Below are 27,204 nucleotides of genomic sequence, written 5' to 3'. Positions count from 1 at the left end.
TAATTTTTAACATGAAAATACACTTCATTGTTTTTCCTTTTATTTTTAATAAAAATTCAAGAAACAATTATTATACCACCCAATATTTTTTAAAATTATTTTAGTTTTCCAAAATAATTTTACACATCTTACAATGCCGGGGAAAAATTTTATACTGGTATTAACCAAATGGTTAACTATTTACAAAAGTTTTGATACTTAAAAATGTAGGTTTTATAACAAATGTATTTTAAATTAAAAGAAAAATCGTATTTTGAAAACTAAATGTCATTTTGCTATGCTTTATGGTTAGATAGATATCTGATTGCCTGCACTGTTTTAAAAATGTTCATGGGATGATATATAAAAAAATAAAAACTAGGGAAGTTCTATATTAAATAAGCTAGTCAGAATTATGTAAATGTTCCTCCTGGCGCAGGAATCACGAGGAGGATTGAAGATGAGGTCAGTGACCGATCGCTCACATATGTAGTTATGGATGGTACGTTATTAATTACAAAATTCAAAAACCATTTTGAAGTTAAAAAGTATAATTAGTGGCAATGTTTAATAAAGATGACGTAAATTTTCAGATAAACTTATTTCTACAGCTCAATTAATTAATAAGGGCAGGAAATAAATTTTTTACAGCAATTATACAAAATAATTAAAAAAATTTAAACCACAATTAATTTATCCAAAAACCAAAATTAAGTAAATATTGCCCACACATTACAACATCCATGAAAGAACCTTGCAAATTATTTTTGTTATATGCATTATTTTGCATTCAAGTTCTTTATTTTTTTATACTTCACCTACTTATAATTGTTACATATTTGGCACATGGTCCGTCACGCCCAATTAAAGGGCCTGAATAAGTAGAACGCGTTTCTGATCAAATTGCACGCCTGTTACTTTACCTGCAACCCGGAGCGGTGTGAAATAAATTATTGTACATTCGTGACGTTGGCAATCAACTTAAATATTTATGAGTTTTAAAACCAAACATAACTATAACGGATAATCAAAGAAATTTGGAAATTTTGAAAGCTTGTTCTGTTTTTATATAGTACACAAAGCAGTTAAACCATAAATTATTTGTTGTTGAAAAAAAATAATCCTTAACCTTTCATGCTTTTTTTCATTTATTTTTATTACCAGATATTTCCGTTTAAGTAATACTTATATATATAACAATATAGCAATCTAGAAAAAAAATTAAGGTAGCCTTATTCCAAATATGTTATGATAGACATTAGTTAACTAAGAATATAAATTCGCTTTACAACCACAGCTTGTACACAAGTAAAAAAAAAACATGGTTCTACTTACAGGCCGTATTGAACGTATGGTAGGTTTATGACAAATACAACAGCAATAAACATATGGCTGAGTCTGCTTTCATGTACACTTTTTTTTTAAGTTATCACTTTTAAAGCGGGTAAAGGGTACCTATCAAGTAGCTTAGCATTACCCAAAGTGAATGTCGTGCTCCAGAAAATGTTCGAACTATGTAATATTTGTATCACTGTTGCATTACAGACCTGCAACTTTTTTCAGTGCGCGATGTCACTCTCATGTAAAAATATGTCGTGTTTAGCGCAAACGTGTTCGAATGAATCCACATCGAGCTGCCAAAGAATACCTATCGATGTCGGCAACATACATAAGTATACAAACCAACGTTTACAAGTGTATTCATACGTAAGTATAAAACTGGCGGCGGGCCATGATGCAGTTGGTTCTTCGCGTACAGTCCACTGACGGGATAAGAAGCGTCAAAGATCTTATATGGCTATTCTGTAAACTTGTATGTCATTTCACTGCCTGCTTTAGACAAACAACATCCATTACTTTTAGCTTTGGCTTGAAAAGAATTACTCCGGCCGGCTTTCTTATATGACTTATTTCAGCTCCTCGTGCGACCAGTGTGTATCGCGGCCTTATCTTTGGGTGAAAGTTATTTGTAAGGGAAGTTGTATCGGTAATGTTCATCATGTATTACATAACAATTCGACTTAGATACGCACATGTGTTTTTAAAATATATGTTTAATAACTTGCAATACAAAGTATGTGTTGAATTTCATGTATTGAATTTTTATTTACATTATGTACGAACATAATAATCACAATATTTCATGAGAAATTTTTAAAACATTTTACAAAGTAATCTCTAATTTCTTCCACACCTCATGGTTAACCTTACTATTTTATTTCATGTTTCAGTTGATTTAAACTGTTTGGAATCATAATATGACGGACAATGAAGAATATTAGTTTCAGTAAATTTTATGAGAGGATTTACTTATTACATTAAATATACCTCAATTTTTACCTCAAAGGAAAATAGTTGCATATAATTAAATGATAAATATTTGTTTCCCATTAATATAGTTTATGAACATAACTTATTGTTATAATACCTACATTAGTTAAATTGTGTTTTTGTAATGCTCTCCTATTTCAGTAAAATTTTTGGGCAAATTGAATAGCATATAGTCGATCTTTAACATAAGCTTTTGGAATACATAAATATAATAAATTATGTTCTCGTGATTTTAACAATTAAATATTTCTTCGCATGAAAAAATTAATTAACTAAAAAATATTTCAGTAATTTATACTTAAGGACTAAAAAATTTTATTTTTATAATATAATAATATTGTATGTATGTATACTTTTCTGAAAAAAGTAGATTCAAGAAAACAAATTTTCTTTTTTTTTTTAATTTTGTTCTTGAACTTACTTGACAAGCGATATTGAACTTCAACTTTATACTTTCGGTAAAGTACTTATCGATTTATTTTCTCCAAACGGGAATTAAAAGTAAAGAATAAATAACATTTTCCTCTATAATTATTGCAGCCGTATACTGAAAAGTTTAACTTTCCTTTATTTGCATGACGCGGAGCTCCTAACTACACAAAATTTTTGTTATTTATTTTGAACGTTGTATTTATGTTTCCTTACAAACTTAAATGAACCCCTTAACATTTAATTTCATCAAAAGTTATACAATATAAGTATCAAGTTAAAATATTTTTAAGTGTAGTTGTGGCTATTTTGTTGTTGAAAATGACACTCTTAAGTTTGAATGAAAGTGAGATATGATAAAATTATATTTGTAGTTAAAAACAGATAATTCATTTCAAATTCAATCTTTTGTTACATGCATATTTCCAAATAAATTTGACAATATATTAAATTCTATGCATTTGAATCTATTCGTATATTCTGCAGCATTAATTCCTATAAGCAAATACTTATTATGTACAATGTACTTTTAGTCCTGTCGTATAGTTATGCAAAAAATTGTATCAAAAGTATTGTTTCTTCTATGCGGTTATGGTTTAAAAAGAAAAAAAAGTAATTTAATTTATTTTTAAATTCGGTTGTCAGTAAGAACACGTATTTAGTGTAATACGACATATATTATTCTGTTTATTAAAACATTACTATCGATAACTCCATTTTAGATTTATCTGTCTATGTTATATTTCAAATTGATTCTTTTTCTTCGGCTTATGACAGCAGCAAATTTTGTTTTATCGCATATGTAATGTTTTTATGTTTTGCATATTATAATTAATGAGTTAGTATTGTTGGCGGGTGAGGCTTTTTCACAAATGGACGCGTTCTTGGCGGCTAGCAGGTAGGACGCGTGTATTACGCAGGCTGGATAGGGAAGTACGACTGCGGGCGAGCTCCATGATAGAAGCAACGGGAGTAGTATCACTCGGCTATTTGTATAGGTTGGGATAGCTGTGCGAATGGTAGAACAGACCACGGGACTATGGTGAGGAAAAAGGTCCCAAGCTCGACATCCCGACGATGAGACCGTTTACGAACTGTCGATGGATCATCAGGAAAGTTAACAACTTCTTCAGAAACTTGAGTCCCTCTTTCAAAATTCAGTTTAATACCTGGAGATGACTATATTCGGTGTTCTACCAAGCGAAGCATACTCTTAATTCATTACTAGTTGATGTTTAATATTTTGACGCAAAATAAAATTGTGAATCAGCTTACTTTGCTCATGCCAGGTTTTACAAGTTTTGTCAAAGTTAATTAAATGAATAAAAATTGTGTCCCTTTGTTACTGGCTACCCGCAAGAAATTATCATGGTGAATAATAATAATTTTAAGTCGACATGTAATATTTTGATTTTTATGGGATTGTGTTTTGGTAATGGTGTGTGTAACTGTCTTGTGTATTTTATTACATTCACTTCACGTAACGAATTGTCTGAACGTAATGTTATTGTTTGTTTGTTTTAATATTTCGTTTTATTGAACAAAGATACATAGTTTGCCACTTCGAGCGACTACAGAAATGACAATACAATTAGTTTACAGTGTTCCAAACATTTTAGTTTCCTCTACTGTACATGGGGGGAATATTTTTTATGTTATGTTTACTGAAACCATTTTACGCGCTAAGTGAGATGTTGCGATTGAGTAGAAGGGAAAATATGTCATAAAACCCTGCGTAATGTTATGAATTCCATTCATTCGTTTACTCTGTGATCCGGAGGGTCTAATGTTAAGACTGAATACATGTGCACTTCCTCTATGTAGAGTGGCTTCATTGAGATGAAAGCAAAGCTCACGTTGATGAAATACTTATTAATTAAAAAATTAAAATGTTGTTTTATGCTTCAATTTCTGTTAGTGTCGTACACAGATTAAAAATGTAATGCAGAGTTCCTCAGTTTTATGTATATTGAAATTTGCTCATGTGTAGAGTAGTTATTAAAAGCATAAAACACATATATGACGAATTGTTGTGTATTATTTCCATTAGGCGTGACCATGAAAATAGATAAGATTTTATCATTATGTGAAATCTACATTTTAAATGTTGGCGTTTAAATATTTATGAAAGCGTGTGATATTAAAGCACTATTTATCTATTAAGGAAGTAGGTAGTTTCTTTGATTTTAGAAGGGTTTTTTAAACAAACAGCTAAATTAATTCAAAAATTTGAACTACTGCAAGCAAAAAATACTTTATTCCATTTTTATTTTAAAATTAGCCATTGTATTCTACCTTGCTTACACTCTATTATCGAAAAATATATTTTTTTGACAGAGATGAATACCGTAAATTAATACACAAAACATACATGTTTTCGTATGATACAATAATAGCTAGTGACAGTGACGAAATCAAAATTATTTTGATAGTTTGTATAGAAAATCCCCAACAGTAGTGGTGGTATATTTAGGGATTTATTTGTAGATGGGTAAGTACTATTCCACAATAAAAAGGAGTTATCGTCAATTATCAAAGCAGCCATATTTCGTATCTTCTTTGACAGCCTAAATACAGCACCAAATGACGTACTTGGCTAAAAATTAATTCCAGCTGCATGCGTAGATTCCGGGAGGGGAGAATCTCAGGGTGGCCCGAACCTCCCTGAAATAAAAAAGTCCGTCTGAGGGGGCCCCGCTTGCATTTGCAAAATCTTCACGTTATCCCGTGGGCCTCATGGGAATCCTACAAATTTTCGCCCGTGATTCCAGCTATACTTTTCACTGACACCTTGAGCACAACAGTCAGTGCACACTGAGTTCTTCCATACCACCCGCACTTGTCTTCGATAAAATCTGAACTCAGGTGGATTCAGCGTGACTGACTAAGCCTGCAGACTGAATCCACCTGTAGGCCGCTGTTGCAACAGCTAAGAAATTTACACTGCTCGTAGTGAACAGTCTGTATGTAACTCGAAACGTGATTCCAGTTCATTCGTGTATACTTATTCATCATATTATGCAACGTTAAAGTCATTAAAAAAATATGCAAAAATAAAATAAAATGCTAAACGTGTAATAAGAGCCAGAAAATAATAATATGCAGTAATATTTAGTGTAACTAAATACGACGTGAACCCTAGAATACAAAGTTGACGATGTGTCGTTGGTGGGAACACTTGTTTGTTCCTGACATTTTTTTTCTTTACAGAATTTAAAAGTAAGTTTGACATGCACTTTTTATTCAGGAAGTAAGTTAAAAATTTATTTGTCGTTATTGCGATTTAAAAAGTTGATTTGTGTCTAAGATTAAAAATAATTAATATTATTTTCATCATTTTATTCCCAGTTTTATTACTCAATTATTAGTAGGACGTGATTTCTCGTCGCGGTGCGGAATACTTTTATGAATGAAAGCATAACTGTTCGTGCAAAACCATTCATCACACAAATGTCAGTTCGAAAGTATAATGTTGGAAATTTTTTTAATGATATAATTTTTGCATTTTTTCCCCCCTGAAAACACAAGCTAACACATCAATTGTTGGTGACAGCATTTTTTGTAATGTATGTAAATCTCTTAATTATGTAGAACGTTAATTAAAATAAAAATACATGTTTTAAACAGAATTGACGGTTGTTTGCATTTCATGGATATGGACTGGATCGCAACACTAATTTAATGTTTCAAGTTAATAAACACTGTCAGGAAGCAAGCAAATATGAGAACATTATCTTTTGGTTGAATGTAGCGAAAGGGAAAAACAGTCACCTTTCTTGCCACGATCTTGTTCGCAGATAACGCAGGTATAAGTAGCAAATGGACTCCACACAATGACAACCCTCCCATTATTCCGCCCCCCCTCGCTGAAACGCCCTCTCCCCCCTCCACCTCGGCGCAGGCGACAGTCTCAGGTATATCGCCCCGCCCAACCACTGGCAGTAGCACGTGGCCAGTGGCCCACCGCGCTAAACATTTTTACTAGGGAGGCCCCTTAAGGACTTCGTAATCCTAGAAAATATCAAAATTATGGAGTTAGGGAATAGTTTCCATTAGTGAAATAACATCTTCTGACTGGTTAAGGATGATGTTCTTTGGGTTGAAACACTTATTTAAAGTCCTGAATACTGTTGCAGAGGGGTCAGTGTTCAAAATCATTACCACTAGAGTAGTTTTGCGTGACATTCACATGTTTGTCACATTTTACGTGCTTTGCAACGGAATTTTGATTTGATTTCTTTCAAACGTAACTCGGCAGTTGAAGTATTTACACATTAGGGTAACTACGGGTGCATAAACACCGTCATTTTTAAACTTGTCAGCTTATTTCCTTGCACTAACCACATTTTTTTGGCATTGTTTTTGTGGAGCAATTAACATTTAAGCCTGGAAGTATTTATAATGGTGTTATTTACATGGCCTGTGTTAGAACTGCAAGGAGGCAGTAATAAAAATAAAGTTTGGTCGCTGCAGCATAAAAGAGGTTGTTGTTCAGAATGCAAATGCATAAACATTAGTAAAGAGTGGGTGGAGGGGTAGGGGGTGGCATGTGTTCGCGAATGAGAAGGGGGAGAGAGGGGCCTTCTCAGCAGGAACAAAGATTTGCAAAGAGAGGAAGGGAGAAGGATCCGGTGACAGTTCCATTAGCGCTCTGGCTGCCCCTTTACATTTCAAGGAATTTAAAGTGTTATCCCATGTCATCTGTCACCCGAGGTGGCATTTCACAGGCAGTAAAAAAGCCAACTGTCAAAACAGGCATAAGTAACTCAGTTTAGAGGCAGAGCGTGTAGTTTTTCAACTAAGCTCGTCCAGCGCTCTGCCTGGCATGTGATGATACGGTGATGGTACTTGGTGTGTTGGGGAGAGGAGGTACAAAACATGAGCACAGTAGAAAACGATACAGTGATGGTACTTGGTGTGTTGGGGAGAAGTACAAAACACGAGCACAGTATGAAACACAACATTTGTTTATTTGTGTATAAATTCGTGAATAAGATGGAAAAAATTAGAAAATCACATTTTGTCTTCAAAACATCACAATTCGTGTTATTTTTTGAGTTTTTCGGGATCACAATTTTTTTCAGTACCCTATCCATAAATATATTTCAATTGAAGCTAATTTTAACATATTTAAATATTCTGCAATGCAATTGTAATGCATTTGGAAAAGAACTTCATTGAAATTGTTCATTGTTCTAAGAATTTGTTACTATAGAGGTTCTTCTTATGTGATTTTAATAATTATACAGCTTTTTTTTTTAATATTTGTTTATTTTTTGGTTTTAAAACTTTATTAGAAGAAAAACACAGTTTGCATTTTTTTCCATATACTTTGTATCGACTATTTCTGTACATTCAGATATCTGTAATGAATATATTGTCGCGGAGGCCCTCGGTCTCCGTCAAGATCTACAAGATGTCACTCAAAATAAAAATAATAAAATAACATCTTAAGATTTCAAAATAAACATTAGGGGGGGGGGGGTGGTGGTAGCAGTAGAGCTGGTACAGGGATTGTCTAACCTCCTTAGGACAGGGGGTGTAGGGTGTTGACTGAAAAAAAAAGAAGTATTATTCATCCCACATCGTTTCAGGTTTATTTCCGTTAAACTATGACCAAAACATGAATAAATAATTAATTAAATAAATAATTGTAAATAATGTCCAGCTACTCTGTCAACAATAAATAAATAAATACTCCTTTGAAATAAATAAACAATAATTTATCCTCTTCTTAGCACGAGTATTACTTTTAAAAATAACATGATTATTCTTAACGCACACCTCGACCCATCCTTAAGCAAAAATTAATGAAAGAAATTTTACATTACTGGATACCCCAAACTGCCTGCACTCCTGGAAAGAATCAAAACGTTAAGTCATCCTAACACAATTTGAAAATACGCCCACAGACGTTAAAAGAGGTGAAGGAGAATTACGAGTTCGCCATTACTTACAACACCTTCGAACGGCAGCACGCAGCTACCCGCCAGGCCGGGGCTCCGACAGCCCTCCAACACCTCACCGAGAAGAACCACCCTGGGCGCCCCCAGGGTGGCCCCCTTTATTAATTTCACCTCACATCGTCATCACGTCGAGAACACTCCAGGCGAAAACAAAAATCCCGGCCGCGATTTCACAACACAACCGCCAGGCCGCCGACCGACGCTATCCCCCCCTCCACCGGTCATGCCAGACTTGCATTTCTTCCACCAGGTTGCGACACAAACACCAGCGCGTCAGGTGTGCGACTGCGCGAGAACAGCAACGCAGCGAAACCAACCAGGGCGGCCAACGCTCCCGGAGATTCCAGGCCAGGATGTCGCAACTGCCCGCGTAGCTGGCCAGGCCCTCGGGCGGCGAATCACGCCACCGTCCCAGAAGAACAGAGAGCGTTAGCAATCTACCGCGCCAGGAAAACAGAAGTCAATGCCCGAGTGTCGCAAGCAAGTGTCAGGAACTCACGCGGGCTCACAAAGCACTACATGCGCAAAGCCAAGTTCAAAAACCCTACACGTAAAATTTTACCGCGTGACAACATGTAGCCAACAAAACCAACCCCATAAAATTCTGTCAAGTCTTTTATATTCTATTATTTTTATATTCTCATCAATCATGCAAGATGAATAGAGACCTGAAAGAGAGAGTTTATTTTATTTTTTAAAGCTATGTTATTATTCACACAATTTGCATCAAAAGCAAGTTATTTTATATTTATGTGAACTTTTATTTGATCACATTTCATTCAAAAAAAAAAAACTAAACCATAACCAAATGCTTATAAATTAATTCACAGAAATTATTTTTCATAATAGTTTGTTATTTCTACTTTTAAAACTTGACGTGGCCGGGGGTTGTTGTTCGGATGTTAGGCGGTAATTTAATGGGCGCCACCACGTGTAGGGGCACGTGGACCCGGCAAGACTCCGATCCCAGGGCGTGACGTCGCCCGTGTGGAGATGTGACTCGTTTCCCCCTAATACTGCCTATGTAATAACCAGACCTATAGCCCGCTCTCAGCGTCGGGCACGCTTTAATCCCTACCGTGGGCTCTTAAGGCGTCCCACACGCCCCTAGGTACTCAGGTAACACACACGTGGCCAATCACAACACAAGGTGCGGATCCGGGTTTTTATTGGCCCTGCATACACATAGACACGATAACTCCTTACACACTCCTAGTCTCGTCGTGTAACAGTCAAAAGCCTTACGGCGCAATAGGCTTAGGTGAGGCCGGCCACCACGTGGCCGTGCTAGAATGTTCGCGAAGGTTTCAAGTCCCGTTACCGGAGTTAACAGCTATTAATCAAGCAGTCGGCTCCCGAGGTAGGCCCCGGGGATATACGAAACGTTTTAGATTACTTACGAGTCGACAGAATTACCGGATCAGTTGAATATCAAAGTTGAAGTCCCCGGAGTGCGGCGTGCTTCCTACCTCGGTGAGCGCTAGAGATCGACTGGGGCGAGCAATGGCCGTCGGGGTGGCTAGACAATGACGCAGCGCGCCAAACGGAGGGTACCGTTATTCGGGCCGTATTGCGCCGAGGCTTACTCAAGAAAACCCTAAAAGCTATTCTTTAATTTCTTACATATAATTATAAAATATAAGAATTACATTAGAAATTTATTATACAGTTCTAAATAAAAGATGAAGATCGGTTTTGCATTATGGCCTCGGCAAGTCTACGTCTCTGGCGGCCTGCAGGATATTTCATCAATACACTTAAAATTTACGTTAATTATTGAAATGACAAATATTATAAAAATAACAGGGGTGAAAAAGAAAAGCGAATTACAAACATCCAATTACTAATAATTTAGGGGTACGAAGCACTGATTCTACTGCGCCCTCTTCCTGTGGTTCGCGGCGCTCTCACACGCACACACACACATGTCGGCGGGAGATTCAAACGCCAGGGAAGGAGTGGAGTGGCGGGGTGTGATGGCATATCGAGCTGGGCGTAGCCCCGGACGATGTCAAACTAAAGGTGCATAATAATTCAAACTTTAAGTTTTGAATTTAGTCATCAAAAGACAGCATAGTGAAAACTTCAACATTGCTTTCTTTCAGGTTCTGCTTTCTGTCTGTGACATCTAAGCTGTAGTGACTAAGTAACCGTTCACTGTCAACATTGTTTAAAGGTCTACAAACAACACACAGGACTGCTAGTGCAATCTGATTTTGATTTATACTCGGAAAGTCAGCACTTTCAACATATGCATCTCCTTCTTTGTTTTGCTAATCTCTTGCACATTTTCAAGGACTTCGTAACCCTTGAAAAATTTTGTGTTCTCAAAATGATGGGAGTTCAGGAATAGTATTCGTTAGTGAAATAACATCTTCTGACTATTTACTATTCCCATTAGAGCTCGACTCAACAGTGGCTCTCTCTACTATTCGTCTCTTACCGCGCAGCTTGGTCTAAAATTGCAGCTTTGTTCTACTAATCATGCACCATGCACACAACACCAACCCTGATGCTTCGATCTTCGCACACAAAGCCTGTTGCTTATTTGCTATCGCTCCTCAAGAGATCACTCACCTTCTTCGCTCACTTCTGTATTGCTCCGAGGATCTGCCGGTATCGTCACCAGTCTCTTCACCCTCGCTGATATTTCCACCAGCTTCTATCACACTCTTGCTGCAGGTTGGCTTCCGTCTTTTAAATTTGTCGATGTTACCGATGCAAAGGTCTCATAGCCCTCAGAAGTGTCGCATCATTAAGGTCCCCCGACTTAACACTCGAAGCTGCATGAACAATGGCGTCTTAGTTACGTCACTTGACGATGTTCACTGGATGCATGGAACCCTTCAGGCAAGACAAAAAGATGCCTCCCGGACTCCCTGCCACAGGGAAGTTGGTTTCGGAAAGCTAATGGAGGGCCATGTACTAGTAGGAGGGGGGAAGAGGGATGGATGAGCATTACCTATGTGCTACCAGAGGAGGCAGGGTCTTCCCTAGAAATCCCGCAGGTGGCACGCCAGGCTGGCCGGACTGGTGTCTAGCAGGCTCATAACACTACAATGGTTGCTTTCAACTAAAAACTAAGTAATGTTATGCTATCTACTAAACACAATATTTTAATTTTTTTTTATGTATCTTTATTGTAAAATACATTTTACCAACTGCAGTATGGTAACACAATATGCCTACTAAAATAAACAATTGTTTTAGCATCTTGTTAAACCAGTTATTTTTAATTTGTTCATGAATGTTATATATATATATATATATATATATATATATATACATACATACATACACATATATATACATATATATATATGAAATACTTTTTATCTTTTGAAATGCCACATACTGTAGATTTCCCGAAAAACAATTTTAATATTTTCAAAAAATTTAAAATTATTTTAGAACGCTAACAACCAAATATTATATATAACAGCCAATGTAAACAAAATGTGATATGTTAAAAACGAAAATTATAAAAAATAAAACAATTTTTACGGAGCTCTAATTATGTGGGTGTTAACATCTGATATAACTAACTACACACACATGCACATACCCACTCACAATCCTCCAACCCCATCCCTAATCTCCACCTGCCATAAAATCATGTACTGTTGAAATTTATCAAATCTATGTGGAACTTTATTAATGTGTATGTATCTCAAGCACGTCAGCAACGAATTTACATCCAACTTCCAGTTGGCATTGTTAAGTCAACTGACTTTAAGATGTATTCTTCCATACTATTTCAGTTTCTCCATCGATGCGGATGAGACTGAGTCGGAGCTCGCTGCGATTCCAGAGAGCCCCAGGTCCGACAGCACGCTTCACGGAACTGCTCAAGTGTGTTGCACCCCTTCTACATCACTAACTTTCCTGGACAGGGGTGTACACAGGGAATAAGATGCTGAATATGTCTCCCTATCCACCCTTCTCCAGGTTCTAGGAAATCCTAAAAATTCTATCATTCCTACCAACAAAAGCTAACAATTTTGAAAAGGTTAAAGCAGGCCAAGAGGATTTATTCCCTCCCTCAGCACAATAATTAAACACAAAATGTTTGTTAAAAAATTTAACATTAAAAAAAAAGTGTTTTTATTGAGCTAACGTAACCCAATTAACCTTTCACTTCAGTTTTTATTCGCCTTATATCCCAGAACCAGCTACTCTAAATATTTATCTGCAAATTTTTTGTGAACCGTAAAATACAACAAAATCCATCAATTTTATGAAAAACATGAAATTCTGTATTTGTGAAATAGATTAAATGAGCTTATAAGTACTTAAAAAACATGCGTTTCCATTGTTACTGCAACTAGATAATCTGTATTTTACTTCAGCAGTATTAAAAACATATTTTCTGCTAATTTAATGAGAAATCCAGAACCATTATTTATGTTTGTTAATTCACTTTTTGAGTAATAAGTGTCTGTTTCATCATAGATACATACAGTAAGTAAACTACCACTGTGGCACATGGTGGTAGATCTATTGTAACTATTAATTTATAAGCCGTTGCAACTATCATTTTCACTTACAGTAAAAGTCCGTTATAACGTAAATTTATAACGGCGCCAAAAGTTTATGTTATAGTGAATTATCGTTATAGCCAAAATTTAAAAAAAATCTTATTTTTGTAGCATTTTTAAAATATATTGTTTTCTCGCTTGTTTTTACTATGGAAATTCACAACAAAAGTAAAGAAAATATACATAAAACTTACTAAAATAAAATTTTTAAGCTATATCAGCACTTGCCGGCTGCGAAATATGAGACCGCGTGGCCGTGATAAGGCCGTCACGCACATCGTGGCTAAGAACACAGCTGTTTGTTTACATGGAGACGGGCGGGCGGGCGGGGTCACGGCCGGCAGCTTCCTGCCCTTTGACCGCAGCTGGTTTGCTGGAGACATGTGCGTTAAGCTGATGATATCGGGTGCTTATTTGCGGAGTTTTGAATACTTACTAACAATATGTAAACTCAAAGATGTAGGGAAATTTATTTTAAAATTTGTCACATTATTACTCACGTTGACAACTATGAAAAATGTCAAACACAAAAAAAAATTTTAAAAAATCCCTAATTACGTTGGACAACCATACAAATTACAGTAAAACCTTTTTGTTGCGACCCCATTTATTGCGACCACCTCTCTATTACAACCCAATTTCGAGGAACCGTGAAAAAATTGCCGAAAATCGGAAGAAAATCGGACAGAAAATCAGACAGAAAATAAGTTTATTGTGGTGAGTAGCGTGTTTCTGGGTTTCTCTTGCCGAGTGCTGTACTGCTGTAGGCAGCGCACATCTAAAAATAGATACCACTTCCTGTCGACCGCTGTCAGAGCTTGACAACCCCCATTCCACGTCCCTTCAATGCAGGAAAAACCCTCCGGCCGCAGCGTGTGAACATGGTAGTCGGCCGCTCGCTCGCCCTTGCCCACCTTCTCCCCATACCGTGCGCTGCGGCCGATCTCGGATGCTGCTTGTACTTGTTAACAATCACGTTATCTGCTTCATTTTAACAAGGAGAGTAAAAATATATTAAAACTGTCAGCAAATTGATAAAAGCTTTATGTGTCCGCAAAACAGGGCAAAACACTGGCCCGCCAGTTGTTTTCATTCAAAACGTGGCTAAAGAACTTACATGGATCAGGCTGAAAACATCCGGCAATACGTGTAGGTTATAAGGAATCTTGTTACGAATTGAGATGTTATGTTTTTCGAGTAGATATACACAGCGACCGACTGGATGCACGCCCGCCTCGACTTGTTTTAACTGCTGCACCGATGTTTATTTTGACAGCTCAAGCAATTATCTTTTCCCGTGGGTTGACAGAAAAAGGTCGCTTCACCGTGCATAAAAAAAAAGGCTACGAGACTTATTCCCCACGCAGGAAACACACTGGCTGCCTTCTGTCTCCCTTGCATTTATCTTTCTTTCACATTCCACGTCTCGCCTCTCGCGCGAGCAATAACGAAGCGACCACGCATTGGGCCGTTTTATGCTTGCTTTGGTGACAGCAGCTTGATTTTATTCGGTATATTCCTTTTCATAGGACCTTTGCTATTAAAATACATTTATATTTAAGTTTGAAAGCTTGTAAATTCCTTGCCAGAGATGACTGAACTCGAACTGGGTGTGAAAAGTGACATGACTTTGACATACTTTTTTTTGGGCGCGTTTGTTGGGGAGGGAGGGGTCCGAAAATATTTACAACGATCATACCCCTCCCTCACCACTTTAGTACCCCATTCATAATAGCCCAATTTTACGGGAGAAGGGAGGGTGAAATGAGCATTTTCTCACTGAAGGTTTTTCAAAGGAAGCGAAGTTGGGGTGTTCTAAGGGAGGACACTAGATGGTTTGTGTATCTGGGAGGGATGAGCTAGCCTTGAAGAATGTTACCGAGGGGTGGGAGGAGTGACCTTATGCGTCATGAAGCCGCTGCCGCCAGCCAGCCGGGCGAGCTTAGTGTGCGCCCACTCGTGTTGCAGAACCTACCGCTGCCATATTTTTAAAGGAAATGTCCCATTATTTTTTTGTTATTCTTACATGAACATTATTGGAAGTATTAAAGTCGACACAAAAATACGCTGTGTGTTAAAATTAACAGATTTAAATAATCTTTCATTTCGTTTTGTTTTTAATTTTTTTCTGATATTCACATTTTGGTCAAAATGTCAAATTTTTTGATGGTTCCCGAGAATGTATTTGTAAAATCACTGCTTCGTTAAATCCGGGGTTCATGACATCGGGCTTCTAGTGTATTTAACTACGGCAAGCAGAAAATGTACATGTAAACTAACCAGTAAAAATAAACTGTCTTTTGACATATTTTCTTTAGAGTGGCCTGTAGGGCGACGAACTTGTCATGAAGGTTGATGTGTGTTTAAAGCAAAGCTGTCTAGCATTGTGAGTGACAGCATCCTGCCATTGTACGGCTGGTTTCTTAGCGAGTAGCGGTTTTGGAAGGGGGGGGGGGGGGGGGGTGAAATCAACTGAAAATTTTGGAAAACATCTTTTATGACCCCACCTCTATTACGACCCAATTCCTGGGAACCGTGAGGGGTCGTTTCAGAGAGGTTTGACTGTATATAAAATAATTTTTCCTGTAATTGGTCAGTAACACAAAAATAATCACTCGTACAGACCCTTGGAAAATAACACAAAATTAAAAATCACTTTTTTTAAAACGAATCAATTTTCGTTTGCCTTGATTTCACTAGACTTTCAGACAAAATAAACGACTGGACCTCTTGGAAGTTCATCAAATCTTTCGTTGAAGCATTTGTTTGCTGATAAAAACGACTGATTGTGTCAAGTGCCTCCATCATTGACATTTTCGACGGAACAGATACGTCACTTGGTTCGTCGTCATTATTGTCATCATCTTCAGACGCCGCTTCGTTTTGATTAGAAGAGACGAGCTCGACAAGTTCCTGGTTCGTCAACTCTCCACACACATCAACATTATCATCAGCCGTGGCAAATTCGTGGAACGTGCATGGCACATGCAGTTGTTCAGCAACGGTAGGCCAAACACTGGGCTGATCTGCTGAACCAACCGGCAATGCATCGTCAGCGTCTACCAATTTCACTTCTGCTGACAGACAGATTTTCACACTCTTGTAAAATTTTCAATTTAGTAGATAGTTCGAGAGATTTTCTTATTTTGTCCATGTCTGAAGCTAGGTACGTAGTTACACATGTCGCGCATAACTAGACATAAACAACAATGCGTGTAGTGCCGTAAACTGAAACTACACCGTACGCAACGTTTACGATGCAAGTGTGAGACGAGTTATGCTCATTTACGGGCTACAGTCGGCATGATTCTAAATAAGTAATGCTCGCAGCGGGGCCCTCTTTCGTCGCCGCGAGGCAAGCTATGCTCGCTGTGGGGCCCCACCTTATGTGGTGTTGCCAAGACGGCCACATCATGCGCGTTGTTTCATTTGCCGAACGCGTGGAATTGTGCGAAGCTGTTTATCATTTATTAAGGAAATTGTAGTTGTTTTCTCATTGTTTTAGAGCAAAATTACAGGTGTGTAATCTATCGCTATAGCGAAAATGAGCCCACGCTGCATTCGTTATTTACGAAATTTTTATCCTACGCAGCATATGCAAAACTGACGGTGCCAATGGCAATTATTGTTATAGCGGACTTTACGTTATAGGCCATATTCGCTACAACGGACTTACACTGTATTTTAATTGCCCTAACAAAGGAGTTTACGGGCTATGTGTTGTAGTTCATATTTGTTTGACGGTTATTTATGTATCCTGCTACAAGGAATGTTACTGTGTTACCGCGCTCTGTTTGAGGCTATCATTCGTGTGAAAAGCGAAGGATTTTTTACAGACAGTACCTAGTTCCAATGTACTGTTTGTGAAGGGTTACTAGTTGCTGTTTTTCCCGATGGCAGGATTCCTTTGAAGAGGGCACGAGCATGGAGGAGGGACTCTCGGAAGCAATAGCCCGCAGCCTAGCCCTGCGGGAGACGCCTCAACTGCGGCAGATGGTGCGCACCACCAGCCAGGAGAGCGAACAGCGGCGGCCTGTGTGGTTCCTGGGCAGCGAGGAGGATGCCGTGCAGGTCCGCCTCTGTCCGTTGCTTTGTGTACTCTCATTCAGGATTTTCCTACATGGTTATACAGTTTTACTTATTTCATACGCATTTTCTTAGCGTTACAAGCAGTGTACATTCATTCTTAAATACAGGCTATTTTACATACTACATAAACGGTACTGGAATAGAAAGTTCATATAACATCCTTTATAATTTCTGGGATTGAAAAAGTGTCATAAATATTTAACACAGTCAATGGTCATCAATTAATTTAATAAGGTTAAATATAATCATTACTTCAAGCAACCATAATCTAACAAAAATGACATTCACCACAACATGGTATACATATTAGTTTGTCTTCCCGTAGTTCGCAATCAAAAATACAGTAGAATTACGTTATAGCGAGCACGGTAATAGCGAGAACACGGCTATAACGAGGTATTTTTGAGGAATTTACGGCGTGATCGCTTGAAGCGTGCTTTTGTTATTTGTCTGCTTTATCTCCACCCCTCTCGCTCGCCACTAGACATCTTGCCGTTGACGCCTGTCACATTCTTCAGCCTTGCAGTCGCCACCTAAGTGCGTGGCTTTAAAAATAGAATCCCGTCCTTTCTTTCATCAAACTTCCGTTAGTTATCTGTGCCGTGTGTAGACAAAGTTTGAGATTGGAACAGAAACAACGTAAGAAAGTATTTTTTACAAATTAGAAATATGTATGTTTTTGTTTTTATAATCACGTATTTTCACGTTTTTTTTTGTTATCTTAAAAGAGATACTATTAAAAAGCCGCTCTAAAGAGATTTAATTGTTTCTTGGTTAACAAAAACTATTAATTATCAAATATTGTTAATTGTTTATATTCTATTTATTATTATTTACGCGACGTCATACTGTACGCGTACGCAATACGACTGGATTCGTTGCTGCAACATAACATAGCATGTTATGCGGTATTAGAAGTAACGAGTAACGTAACAATAGTAACGAGTACTAACTGTTATAGTAACGGAATGCATACGGGTACACATTTTTTCGTTACTTTTACACCTCTAGTAGGCACTACCGTATTTATTTCCGAATCGCTAGGACAGTTTTCTTGTAACTTTTGTTTCGGTCAGTTGTTGGGGTATCTGTCCGGGAAAGGGGTGGTGATGGTTTGAGTTTAATCCCAAATTTATTTTCTAAAAAAGTTGACAGGTTTCTTTAAATGAAAAAAGTATAGTTTTTCAGCGACTATTTCGTTTAAGCGTAAGTGCCTTGCCGCAGCCGCACTCCTGCTTTTTTGTAAGGAATTAAATTGTCGCGCTACACTAGCACTACCTGTTTGCAACATCCCGAACCAACATGGCCGCCAGCAGACAGCCCGCGTCGACGATAGATAGCAGGACAATGCTGCGTCGGCCGCGGGCTGGCGGCCTGAGATGCTATACTTACGTGGCATGGTAGGGTATTCTGGTTATTTTGACGCAATCGGCGATCGCATCCGTACTTATGGGGTATCGTTTTAAAGAGAATTCACACATCTGCTCACAGAAATTAAAATTTCGTTAATATAAACTGTTATTTTCCAATTATACAGGTTTAAACACAATTTTTATGCTATTTTTGGTTAATTTTTATTTTTTGGGGGCCAAAATTTGTCCAATTCGGTTATAGCGAGGACACGGTTATAGCGAGGATCAAACCCGGAAGCATGACACCTCGCTATAACGGGACTCTAGTGTATATTAAATACTATTAATCAGTCCTTCCTGCAAGGATTTCAGTCACAGATTGTTCAATTTTGAAATAAATCTAAGGACGAGCGTTAAAACAAAACTTGGTGTATAAAGAAATAATTGTACAGTAGAATTCCGCCGATGCGACCCCCCTCTGATGCGTCCATTCCGTTTATACGACCGTTTTTTGAGAAACCGTGAAAAATATGAGCAGATAAAGTCGAAAATTTGAGTAAAATCGGCTGAAAAACAAGTCTATTACACTTTGTTGGGCACTGTGTGTTCACGTTTATCTTGGCGAGCAGTGTACTGCAAGCAGGCAGGCATACAAAAGACGGCTAAATATATATACCACCCCTCTAGACTGTCCAAGCTAGCCAATACCGGTAAACTGCGCGCATCACCTAATAGCATCTACGCGCGCGTCTATTACCGTCCCGGTCCCGGTCCCGTTTGATGATTGTCACTCGTTTTTCAATTTACACGGACTCGTGGATTCGTAAAAATGAGTATAAAGCGAGCCAGTTTGTCGCTAATGAAAAATTATGAGATTATCCAGCAAGTGGATAAGAAAACAATTTCCAAGACGAAGATAGCACAGAAATATGGCATTCCGAAGTCTATTCTCTTCACGATTCTTAAAAAGAGAGAAGAAATTATAAATGCAGTACAGAAGGAAGGCAGCAATTTGCAATTGAAAAATTTGAGGGGCGCGACGTATTAGGTGCTTCAAGTGTGCGTGAGAGATAAGATAAAGAAGGTGAAGAGGGCGAGACCTGCCACCCAATATATTTGTGGGAGGGGAGACAGAGATAAAAGAGAGCGAGCCCTACAGTAAGCGGAAGTGCAAGTTCAAGGTCCACATTTACCGTCACACTCTCGCTAGCTAACGATGCTGCTGATCGCCAGCCTCGCACACGCACGCTCACGCACACACGCGAATACGCGCGCGCGCCGCCACCAAACAGTGGCGACTGGCGAGTAGATGCGTGCGCAGCCAGCAGTTCCGCTCTCCTTCCCCTCACTTACCCGTTCACACGTGTTTTTTTCTTTTTTTTTTTACGCTGTGAAGGGACGTGGAAAAGATAATTGCTTGAGCTGTCAAAATAAACATCGCTGACGGCAAGGACGGGAGCGCATCCTGTCGGTCTGTCGCTGTGATTATCTACTCCAAAAACATGTCACAGCATTTCAGGATAGCATTGTTCTTATATCTTTCGTTTATAGCCGAATGTTTTCTACCTGATCCACACAAGTTCCTCAGCCACGTTTTGAACGAAAATAACAACCAGCCGGCTAGCATAGCCGAACTCGCGTGACGCAAATTCACTTTATAATTGGGGGGAGGGAGGGGGGTTAAAATTGGCCCGAATTCTCTATTGCGACCATTCCGTTTATAAGTCCGTTTTTCCGGAAACCGTGAGGGGTCGCATCAGCGGGATTCTACTGTATATTTTTTACTTAAGTGGCGTTATGAGTACTGGATGTATCAATGAAAATAAATCTTTCAGAATATACTTTTTTTCCAAGACCAAACTCAGTTTTGCTAGCTATTTGACTGTAGCCCTTTCTACATGGACTGAGTCATAATGTAACTGGTGATTTTTTGATATGTAATCTCTTAGCTCTTTGTATACGGCACCTGGTGGGAGTAATTTTGTGAATGCAATGGAATTCGAGTAATGGAAATATTTAACAACAATGGTGCTGCCGCCTCTGACAGATGGCGCAAATCAATGTTTACAAAGACAAGGGAAACTTTAGAGTATTAACTGGTTAATGAATTTAAACATAATAATAAAATTCCTTGTCAAAAATCAGGTCCAAACCTGGGGTTAGGAACAGTCTTTTCGCTTTTATAGGAGCCATTTTGTTATATAGTTTACAATTTTGGTCTGCTAATCAAATGATTCAATAGTTGACGTAGCTGCTCCGGCAGCAAATTCCAGTGCCAGGTGCAGAAACTATGTGTGATTTGTATCCAAAAATATAGTTTAAAACACAACTTGTGTACATTTATCACGCTTGGCATTATTCTACAGAATTCTTTGTTAAATTTTGTGTCAGTTTGGTATTTATAAATGTATTTGCAACATGAGAATACGTGCATTGGCTTGTTACCAAGATTAGATATTACACATCTGTAGCAAGTACTGAAAAATTCTCTCAACTTTTTTTATTTATATTTTATTAAAGTTTTATTTTCTCTTTTAATGGTATGTGGCTGAGAAATAAGCAAGAGTAATTTCATACAGTGCCTTAACAATTATATAACAATTACTTTTTATGTTTAAAAACAGATTAGAATAAAATAGCGAACAAAAAATATTTGTGATATTTAAGAAATATATATTTTAATTATTTTTGCCGTATGTAAATCAAAAGTTTTTTACATACACTAGAGTCCCGTTATAGCGAGGTGTCACGGTTCCGGTTTTGATCCTCGCTATAACCGAATTGGACAAATTTTGGCCCCCAAAAAATAAAAATTAACCGAAAATAGCATAAAAATTGTGTTTAAACCTGTATAATTTGAAAATAACAGGTTATATTAACGAAATCTTAATTTCTGTGGGTAGATGTGTAATTTCTCTTTAAAACGATACCCCATAAGTACGGATGCGATCACCGATTGCGTCAAAATAACCAGAATACCCTGACACGCCACGTAAGTATAGCATCTCAGCCCGCGGCTGACACAGCATTGTCCTGCTATCTATTGACGCGGGCTGTCTGCTGGCGGCCATGTTGGTTCGGGATGTTGCTAACAGGTGGTGCTAGTGTAGCGCGACGATTTAATTCCTTACAAAAAAGCAGGAGTGCGGCTGCGGCAACGCACGTACGCCTCAAACGTAATAGTCACTGGAAAACTATACTTTTTTCATTTAAAGAAACCTGTCAACTTTATTAGGAAATAAATTTGGGATTAAACTCAAACCATCACCACCCCTTTCCCGGACAGATACCCCAACAACTGACCGAAACAAAAGTTACAAGAAAACTGCCCTAGCGATTCGGAAATAAATATGGTAGTGCCTACTAGAGGTGTAAAAGTAACGAAAAAATGCGTACCCGTATGTATTCGTTACTATAACAATTAGTACTCGTTACTATCGTTACGTTACTCGTTACATCTGATACCGCATAACATGCTATGTTATGTTGCAGCAACTAATCCAGTCGTATTGCGTACGCGTACAGTATGACGTCGCGTAAATAATAATAAATAGAATATAAACAATTAACAATATTTGATAATTAATAGTTTTTGTTAACCAAGAAACAATTAAATCTCATTAGAGCGGCTTTTTAATATTATCTCTTTTAAGATAACAACCAAAAAAAACGTGAAAATACGCGATTATAAAAACAAAAACATACATATTTCTAATTTGTAAAAAATACTTTCTTACGTTGTTTCTGTTCCAATCTCAAACTTGTCTACACACAGCACAGATAACTAACGGAAGTTTGATAAAAGAAAGAAAGGATGGGATTCTATTTTTAAAGCCACGCACTTAGGTGGCGACTGCACGGCTGAAGAATGTGACAGGCGTCAACGGCAAGATGTCTAGTGGCGAGCGAGAGGGGTGGAGATAAAGCAGACAAATAACAAAAGCGCGCTTCAAGTGATCACGCCGTAAATTCCTCAAAAATACCTCGTTATAGCCGTGTTCTCGCTATTACCGTGCTCGCTATAACGAGATTCTACTGTACTGACCAATTCATACAACAAATATTTTAATCATCATTAAAAATTTAATGTGAGTTTTAAAAAGTTCTAAATTTTTTTTTTTTAGTTTGTTCTACAATACTCTAAACATTTTAAATATAGCTTGAATTATCTTTAAAAATTTTGATTGCCATGACCAGAAAAGTTTTGTGGTGTGTTCATAACCTTAGTGAACTACATCGGCCCTTTGAAGTAAAGCTGTTCGATTAGCGTGGTTTCGAATAATTACGCCAGTAAATTACACCATGATTTGAAGTAGCGGGGTCATAGATTCAAAGTAGCATTGTTTTCTTTTATTGAATTTCTATTCCGTGCGTGTACAATGGCAATGGCACTTGTGTAGCATTAAATACAAAACATTTAATTATTAAATAATGTGATGAGTCAGCAAACAATATTTTGCTCTTTCCCTTAATAGCTATTCCCTTCCATCATTGTTTATTTATTTCAGATTGTTTTCAGCCAAAGCTTATTTTTTATTTTACACCATCCCGCATGTCAGGCATGTCAGCAGCAGCTCTGGGGAGAAAAGCTAGAAGCTTTAAAGTCTAGTTTACCTCGCGCCTACTAGGATGCTGTAGTGGCAAATCATGACTCATGCATTTAGTAAACAATAGTCTGGAATTAGTAAAGAGGTTAAATAATTTTTCTGTTCGTAGAAAACATTTAGTTTATATTTTTTATATTATTATTAGAACTTAAATTTATCTGCTATATTAATAAAATTATAATTTTGTGACTTAGAATTGTTGTTAGCACCTACTTAGTAATGCTATGCCCAAACCATTGTATGTATATAATTTGGTACATGAATTATTTAATTTTAGGTTGATTTTTCTTAAAATGGTATTTCAACATTTATTTAAATGTACTTCTAATGTATTTAAATGTATGTTGGTACTGTACAGTAATTTTAATGAGAGCAGTGTCTTGATTAACATTTACTCTTATGGAAAAAATGTATTTTATTAGTGTTCTGTTTTCCTGGAACAATTAGAGCGTTACTTCGAGGAGCGGTTGTAATGTTTAAGTTAATGTTCTTCTATCTATAACCCTATGTGATGAAGTAAATAATGTTTTTATAAGCCTATGCAAAGAAAAATAATATATTTTGAAATGGAGTAGCTTTGAAGTGTGATGACAATGTAATTTTTGTTCTTAGTTTTAATATTTTTTGAGGCTTGTTATTCTAATAATGATTGAAAACAAGTCAATATTTTCCACTTTCAGTCATGAATATGCAAGAATTTTTAAAGTTTTAAGGGGTTAAGTTATTAAGAATTTTTCTTCTGTAGTTTAAGTTTTCAATGCCAGTTATGAGTTCAGAAATTATATAATTGCATAGTGGTGCACATAATCATAGCAGTGTAAATTTGGTAAAATTATTTTTTATTAGTCGACATTCAATTCATTTGTATTGTGGTTAAAAAAATATTTACTGTAAGTAATCAGCCTGTTTTTTTTATGTCCAGACTTCAAATGGCGAGAGTGAAGGAGAGAAAGCATCGTCGTCGAGGTTGTCGACCAGCCTGCACACGTCTCGCGTGTCACACAGCAACTCACAGAGCAGCTCAGGTTCAGCTCGCCAGAATGCTGCGAGTGCTGTGGAGACACACACGTAAGTGTAATGTTTGCCATAAGGCCATGGCATGTTGAACTATTGTGCCGTTTATCATATCCTTTGGGCACAAGTTTTGAATTTTAAATTTCATTTTTCATTTTTATAGAAGGATACCACAAAAATAATGGTGTATTTTTTATTTCATTTAATTTTGTTTCTATTACTGTACATTCCGACGTAATCTTGTGCAACCCTGTGCACCTGCGCTTGTTCGCAGGCCCAATTAGATACCTTTTGCTGACATTTGGTTATCGCAGCATCTCAGCAGCGGTTTGCATCATGTTTTCTCCCTGTAACAATATTACTTTTCGTGCTAGCGAACGCTACCCCCCTGCCCACCGCTAGCAACTTTCATTTCTCGGAGGCAAGCATAGGTAAGCTGTTTGCCAGCACGTCCAGGAGCATATTACAGTCCTCTGCGACGCCTCGGGACGGTCCACACGACGCCTTTCCCAGGCGACTTAGCAAGTTTAGACCCCCCTTCCCTCATCCACCTGTGGCTTCACGAGAACTTTCGACCCGGAGCAATGACCTCCAGTGAACCCGCGCAGGGTACATGGTCTCTTCAAGGACATTCGCCCTTGTCAAACAGAGCCCTCAGCGAAGCCTAGCGGCTGGAAAAATCCTTAACCTTGCTCGGTCCGCTGGTTGCGATTGTGACCAGTGCACTCCAGCGGACGTTTCTGTGACCCTCCAGGCAGGTTCTCATCTTGGCCGCCCGAGCACACTACTCATCCCTCCCATAAGAGACAGCTTGTCACAATCGACTTTGGCAGCAGTCGCAGTGCGATTGCAATCTTAGTTCGCCTGCGACTCGCATGAGAGTGCGGCGAGCGTTTTGCAGTCTGCTTCGCCCCTTCGGGCATCTCCGTACACCTTCGGGCAAACACCACCCCCCCTCTTTGGATGGGGGCAGTTAATTTCTTCAATTAGGCGCCCCGACGCCATTTTCAAAGATTCGGTGGGCAGCATCTGGTCAGTATGGACCACGCGCCGCGATTCGCGAGAGACCATCTCATTTGTACTTCTAAGACTCGACACTACGTCATGTAGTCGCCAACGTCAAGGCATAAATGCCTTAATTTTCTTATTTTTAAATTTGGCTGCCCATAATAGTTTTTTTTTTATCTAAATTATTTCTTCTTTTCTCGTCATGGCTTCCGCGGACTTCCGCGCCGCGATTTGCCTACTCGACTCCTGAAGCTAGCTAACGTGACTTCACCCTGCTGTTTGGGTAAGTGATCGTCATATCTCCCCCCCTCCTTTTTTTGCCTTTCCCTAGGTGTAGTCTTGCCCAGACTTAGCCTCCTGTTAACCAGTCTAAGCAATTTGGGACTTTGGTTACAGGCGGGGTGCAAGAATAACATGCAAGATTAGCCTGCAAGAATTAGAATGGAACTTCTCTGCCAAAATTAGCAGTCCGTGATTGACTACCATGCAGTCACAAGTTCTCTCCCCACATCGGTCGACATACAAGTTTCTTCATAAAACGAATTCTTCTGGACTTTAATCTACAGAAACCTCCAGTGCCAGGACCGCCAGTTTTCAGGACACAGAATTTAGTTAAATTCATTTCAAAAGAAAATTAGAAACCAAATGTAATTGTCTTTCTTTTGAGCCTGCGAGCTCACTTAAAACCAGAGTCAAGTTCAAATATATGGATGTTTTACTTTTATATGTATTTTGTTGCCTCCTGTTTATATTTAATATATTTTAATACATGTGTACTTAAAGATAAAAGAAAAGAAAAAGCTAAGTAAATTATTTTATTAAAAAGGGCAGATATATAAATCAAACCAGCAGTCTTGTTATTTCATTATTATTCATCCTCGATCCACATAGCCTCCTAGAGTTCCTAGTAGGTTATAAGGAAATTCCTTTGTACGATGTCTGGGCACCTCTGTGGTTATTGTTGTTTTGTTTTCTGGGCTGACGCTTCCAAGGCCTTAATTTTTACTTATTAATTTATTGAGTGTTTACCTGCAGCCCGGCGTACGTTACACTATACATATTAGTGCAAATACATTTTGTTTTCATTATAGTTTTGATTTTTGTGAGTTTCTTTTGAGAGTTTTATTGCAATGTAGAAATGTAGATAGGGACACAATTCTTATGTAATTATTAAAATATAATATTTAAAGAATTTAACACTCAAAAAATATATATATCTTAGGAAAAAATTCTAAGAAATCTCCATAAATAATATTATGTTAAGTTACTCAGAATTAAATTTTTTTTTCTTTTCTTTTTCGTTTGTATCTAAAAAAATTAAAGAAACATAAAATAAAAGGTGTGCTTTGTGTTATTTTTATTTCCAGATCATACTTGTTAAACTATACCTATATTTTGGTTTCAATCCAATAATCTTAATATGCAGGTAGTGCCTACCTGTTTGAGTTTTCTCCTTGTAAATGATGCCTACCTGCATTTAGTGCCTACATGTGATCATATTTTGCATGCTTGTAGGTACTACACTGTCTTGTGTACTGTTTTGTATGTTGTGCCCACTTAAAAAAGTTTAACTGTTGGTGGGAATGTTACAAATTTAAATGAATAAAAATTATATAAAGTGAATATTTAATTTTGGACAGTTTCTGTATTTCTTAGCAAATGTACTTAAAATTAATTAACCTTAGTTTTGAAAGTGTCATAATTCCTAAAATCTCAGTATAAGCATTTTTTATAATCATAGTAGAGACACCCTCATTGCATGTTGAGAGAGTACTTATTAATTGCATGATAGTTACATGGAAATGATTTTTTAAATATTCATACCAAGTCATCAAAACATTAACTGTTAATTATAGTTGCCTGCAATACTTCTCTTTACGCTCTCTCCTCT

At 37.6% G+C, this 27,204-nt stretch overlaps 1 protein-coding gene across 1 annotated transcript in view; it reads left to right on the top strand.

Annotated features, from left to right (window-relative positions):
* LOC134543264 (protein unc-79 homolog) overlaps positions 1 to 27,204 on the top strand; it is a 250,667-nt gene that overhangs the window by 123,192 nt on the left and 100,271 nt on the right. Inside the window, exons 30-32 of the mRNA XM_063388179.1 lie at positions 12,467 to 12,557; positions 17,144 to 17,314; positions 24,214 to 24,359. Of these exons, the coding sequence (XP_063244249.1) occupies positions 12,467 to 12,557; positions 17,144 to 17,314; positions 24,214 to 24,359 (408 nt within the window). The remainder of the gene's footprint in view (positions 1 to 12,466; positions 12,558 to 17,143; positions 17,315 to 24,213; positions 24,360 to 27,204) is intronic.

Source organism: Bacillus rossius, chromosome 1 (assembly GCF_032445375.1).
Source record: "Bacillus rossius redtenbacheri isolate Brsri chromosome 1, Brsri_v3, whole genome shotgun sequence".
In the NCBI taxonomy this organism is placed as follows: Eukaryota; Metazoa; Arthropoda; class Insecta; order Phasmatodea; family Bacillidae; genus Bacillus; species Bacillus rossius.
Note: the sequence above shows the minus strand (reverse complement) of the source record. Positions and strands in the feature narration are given on the sequence as shown.